Below are 4,850 nucleotides of genomic sequence, written 5' to 3' on the forward strand. Positions count from 1 at the left end.
AAATGAAACTTTTAGCAATTCATTTAATGCATCAAATTACATTAGAAGATTTCATTTTGTTAAGTGGTAAAGGCCTACTAAATAACTGTAAGCTTTCCAATAAATTGCTTTTATTAAAAAATGAATTAATGGATCGATAGATGTATGGTTGAGTGATTTATGAATAAATAGATGGATGGATAACTAAAGAGAAGAGAGAGACAGATGGATAGATGGATGTTTAGGCTGAGGAATGCTAATGTTCTTCTTATCTTAAGCATTAATTATAAAATGCACATTTTGTATATTAAACTGAAATATTTCCAATGCTTTCAATTAAGACAAGCGCACTGCATTAAATCTGGTTCTGATTCTACTTGTGCATTGCTGTCAAAATTATAGCCCTTAATACTGCATATATATTATATGCAATGATACATCTTTTTATAAAATATTAAAAGGATAGTTCACCCAAAAATGGAAATTCTGTCATTTACTCATCCTCAAGTTGTGCTAAAAGAAGAATCCAGGTCAACCAAACAGTTGCTGGTCTCCATTGACTTACATATATGAAAAAAGGGACCATATTCTTCAAAATATCTTCTTTTGTGTTCAACAGAACAAAGAAACTTGTACAGGTTTAGAACAACTTGAGGGTGAGTAAATTACATAATCTGAAAATCTAAAATGAAATTTGGGTGAACCACCCCTTTAATAGTATTATAAACACATTAATCCATATGTGTTCCAATATTATTTTTACCTTTTTTTTATGAAGGCCATGCAGGCCACATTTGCTAAATGTTTGTCTAATTACTTTTGATCTTTGTTGCCCCCTGCTGTCTCTGTTAGTTAGACCCTTGTGTTTTTTAATCTCCATATTACAGCATTTACCTAATGATTTCAAGATCGTTATGGCTTTTTTTTAAGGTATTTTTTGTTTTCACAGATACCTCATTCTAGATTACACATCTTCATTTACTAAAATCACATATTTAAATGACTAACCACATATTATGTTATCATCAAGATATACAGTGCAAAATTGTGATAGCAATGAAATCGAAATGTTTAACGAACACTACTTGCTCTAAGTAAGTTATTAATCCATTTTTTCATCCACATTCATGACAACTTTGTGTTAAGCTGTGAAATTTCTTGTCTGGTTTCTCAAGTGGACAATATTCTTCAGATTTGGCAATGACTTTAGTCTAGAGAGCTGAACATTGCCTCCAATCCCCTAAGATCTCTCCTCAAAGCAATAACTAGTCTCAAACTTCTATGGAAATGCCAATGCCTAAAAACAATACAATACTAATCTTCAGAAAGATTCCCCATAAGGCCTGTCCGTGCCCCAGCTGTAATAAGCACTGAATTCACGTGGCCTCATGGCCCTAAGGTCCATGCTATTAGAGATCATTTTGCCAGCTGGCCTGTAATTTCTATTTTGAGATGAGATTTGCATTCTTAATAAGAGGTAAGAGGCCATGAGAGGTTATGAAATAACTGAGTGATTTAGTATAGAATGAGAAGTGGTCCAAGTACAGATCCCTGTGGAACACCAGAGGATTGTTGGTGGGGAGATTAATTGGATGGTTTTCTATGGAACCTGACAGGCTTAGAAATGCAGGCGGAATTTGAATTCAAGGGCTCTGCACTTTAGATGCTCATCTCACAAAAATATGGTGGTTTATGGTTTCAGTCAATGTTGGGGAAAGTTACTTTCAAAGGTAATGCATTACAATATTGCGTTACTCCCTAAAAAGTAATCCATATTTTTTATGGATAGTAATGTTACATACTTGCTTGCTTAATAACCCCCCATAAAAAATATAATAAAAAAAAATATATATAATATATATATATATATATATATATATATATATATATATATATATATATATATATATATATATATATTAAAGCCCCTTTCACACCCGAAGTGAATTGAATAATCATCAGGCTGAAAGAAATGCAAATTCATGTCTGTAGAGGGCGCATCTCAAACAAACCTTTGAGCTGCTGCCATTCTGGATTGAATAGGAAGCAGGAAAAGATAGTTCAACACAAAATTATGTTTAGGCTATCTAAAGTCATTTTTGCTTATATGGCTGAATCAGGTCATCGAAGATCAGCAGCAAAGACATTGGTTAATAAAGTATATTTGTCTTATTGGTTATTGGTATATTTGTCTTAATCGTTTTTTGTGAAAGTGAAATGAGTAACTACATGCGTACATTAGTCAAGAACTACAATAAGCATAGCATGCATCAATAAGCATCATAATGTTTTAAAAGTAAAGTAGTCACTTTACTTGGAAAAAGTAATCTGATAATGTAACTTTTGTTACTTGTTGTGCATTACCCGCAACACTGGTTTCAATAACTGCACAAAATAATTCTATAATAAAATAGAAGCACAATCAAACCAGTTCAGAGGTTCAGAGGTTTATTCCTGAGGGTGTTATGCTGGAAAATAGATTGTGATCTTAGTCCTAAAATAAATTATCAGATGACAGGGGATGGATAAAAGAGTTGAAAAGGTTAGAAAAAGATGCCCTAGAGTAACAGGCTTGACAGAAGTTCTTGGATCTTGCATCTGGGCTCAAGGACAGACAACAAGCTAAGTACAGAGAATTTCCAGAACTGCAATGTACAAAATAATTTTACTTCCTTGTCAAGGAACTCAGCTGACATCTATATCTAGTTACATGAAACCTGTCATGCTGCATTACTGTTCTGCGTTAGGAAGAATGTATTTACGGTAAAAGGTGTACCCAAGGTATATAAAGAATCACGTTCCTCTGCGTGACCAGACCAGTTTTCATCATGAAGGCCATAGTGTGTGCTTTTATTGTGGTGCTCCTCTGCAGCGCATCAGGTAAGAAAAAAATCGAATATCTAATATCTATCTAATATAACGAACTGGACATTGCTATTATGTCTCGGAGTAAGTTTGGAATGTAAAAATTTTAAATAAAATGTTTTACAAAATACTCTGATAAGGGCAGAAAAATGTCACCATTATCATCTATTTGTGTAATACTGTATGTGATCTCTCATCAGTGCACTCGCTGACATGCTACACCTGTGTGGATGCGGACTGCAAGACCCCGACTGAATGCCCAACCTCAAGCAATTTCTGCAAAACGGTTGCAACAGGTAAGCAAACAATATTATCTTAGTTATTTCAGAATTTTGAATAGTGAGTATAATTTGAATAGGCTATCATTGATATACTATTATAGATTTTGGTCATATTTTAATATTTTTTATATAATTTCTATTTAAATTTGAGTTTTCTTTTAAATATCTATATAGTTTTTGTATGTTTTAGTTTTTTGTTTTGTTTTTATTTTACGTTTTTAATTTAAGTTTTATGTATTTTAGTACTTCAACTTCAACTAAATGTAAATGTGGGCAGCTAACTAAAATAACATTTATAAAAAAAATTAAATGGTTTTAGTTCTAGGTCATGATATGACCCTAAAACAGCTTCATATGTAGGCTATTTATTACTCCTCCACTCGTGATTAAAAAGGGAACATGTAATTTCTTTATTCTAGAAATGATTGACCATGTTTTTCTTGATATGTTTTTAACCGCAGCCACTGAGTTCTCCCGGACGTGTGAGGAGTTCTGTGTGCCTGGAGTGAACATCCACTGCTGCACTTCTGATCTGTGTGACTAATCTCAATGTCACCAATCCTGTCGATCTACTGTCCTTGAGTCAGGCACTAATGCTCATTGTAATAGTAGCACTGGGTTACTGTCGGTGTATGTTTTTTCTTTTTCTTTTCCATCTGGTTCAAAGTGGATTGTTTTACAAATCACAGCTTAAATTAATTTCTAATTAGCATGATTTCTGTCCCAGCTCTGTATGATTTGATTTAAGATGAATAAAAACAACTCAGTAAAACGCTGTGTATGTGTGTGTTGAAGTCAAAGCAGTATCAGAGAGATGTAGGTCATTCGAGAGAGATGTTACGATGCCATTTGTCTGGATTAACCGTTGCTTTTAACAGATGAGAAGACTGGAAGCTAAACTCCTCTCATGAGATGCGAAACTACATATCAAATGTTGATTATGGGTGATTTAAAACATAACCAAACAAGCTTAACTCCATGAGAGTTGATGAGATGCTCTGTGCATTTTTATAAACCCTTCAGAAGTTTTGGTCAACAATATTCTGAGGTTATTGAACTTTATTGTTCCGTCTTTTACTTTTGCACAGTTAACTGTTGTGCTGCTCGTTATTATATTCATAATAATACTACTTATAATACAGTAACATTATATATAAATACATCCGTATACATACTACTGCTTCTTGTACACAAATAAATTGGGCGGATTCTAATAATCTTAATTCAAACAAGGAAATATGGGTCAGAATTAATCCCCCCTTCTTTATTTTCCCTGACCGCAGGGTTTGTTATTAAAGAGATTGAGGATTTTCTTCTTTTGAAATAACCAGCTGGGAACCTGCGCACCTTCTTTCACACAGCGCATGTGACAGCAATTTATCTTGTCATGTTCACTAATGGACAGCAAAAGATTAAGAGCCGGAGGCCTAGGTGGGTTGAATTGACATGGCATTTTTGTCAATTTACAAGTTCTAAGAAATGAGCAAGCGAATGAGCTGTCGTTTCTCAGAATCTGAGCTCTTTTGCTGATTGAGAGAGAGAGAGAGAGAGAGAGAGAGAGAGAGAGAGAGAGAGAGAGAGAGAGAGAGAGAGAGAGAGAGAGAGAGAGAGAGAGAGAGAGAGAGAGAGAGAGAGAGAGAGAGAGAGAGAGAGAGAGAGAGAGAGATATTTGTCAAGAAAGAGGAAGAAAATTGGAAACAGGACACACAGCAGTGATGAATTACC

The 4,850-nt window shown here is 34.2% G+C and overlaps 1 protein-coding gene across 1 annotated transcript; it reads left to right on the forward strand.

Annotated features, from left to right (window-relative positions):
• The first annotated feature begins 2,706 nt into the window (after nucleotides 1-2,706).
• LOC306997854 (uncharacterized protein) lies at nucleotides 2,707-4,351 on the forward strand. Its single transcript, XM_079611377.1, has 3 exons — nucleotides 2,707-2,859; nucleotides 3,045-3,140; nucleotides 3,587-4,351. The coding sequence occupies exons 1-3, from the start codon at nucleotides 2,808-2,810 to the stop codon at nucleotides 3,667-3,669; spliced, it is 231 nt and encodes a 76-aa protein (XP_079467503.1). The 5' UTR covers nucleotides 2,707-2,807; the 3' UTR covers nucleotides 3,670-4,351.
• Nucleotides 4,352-4,850: the final 499 nt, after the last annotated feature.

This window comes from Phoxinus phoxinus (genome assembly GCF_949152265.1).
Source record: "Phoxinus phoxinus genome assembly, chromosome: 4".
NCBI classification, from domain to species: Eukaryota; Metazoa; Chordata; class Actinopteri; order Cypriniformes; family Leuciscidae; genus Phoxinus; species Phoxinus phoxinus.

Coding starts and splice junctions, on each gene's coding strand:
- LOC306997854 (XM_079611377.1), top strand. CDS start 2,808: ATGAAGGCCATAGTGTGTGCTTTTATTGTGGTGCTCCTCTGCAGCGCA. Junction 2,860..3,044: donor GCTCCTCTGCAGCGCATCAG/GTAAGAAAAAAA, acceptor ATCTCTCATCAG/TGCACTCGCTGACATGCTAC. Junction 3,141..3,586: donor CTGCAAAACGGTTGCAACAG/GTAAGCAAACAA, acceptor TTTTAACCGCAG/CCACTGAGTTCTCCCGGACG.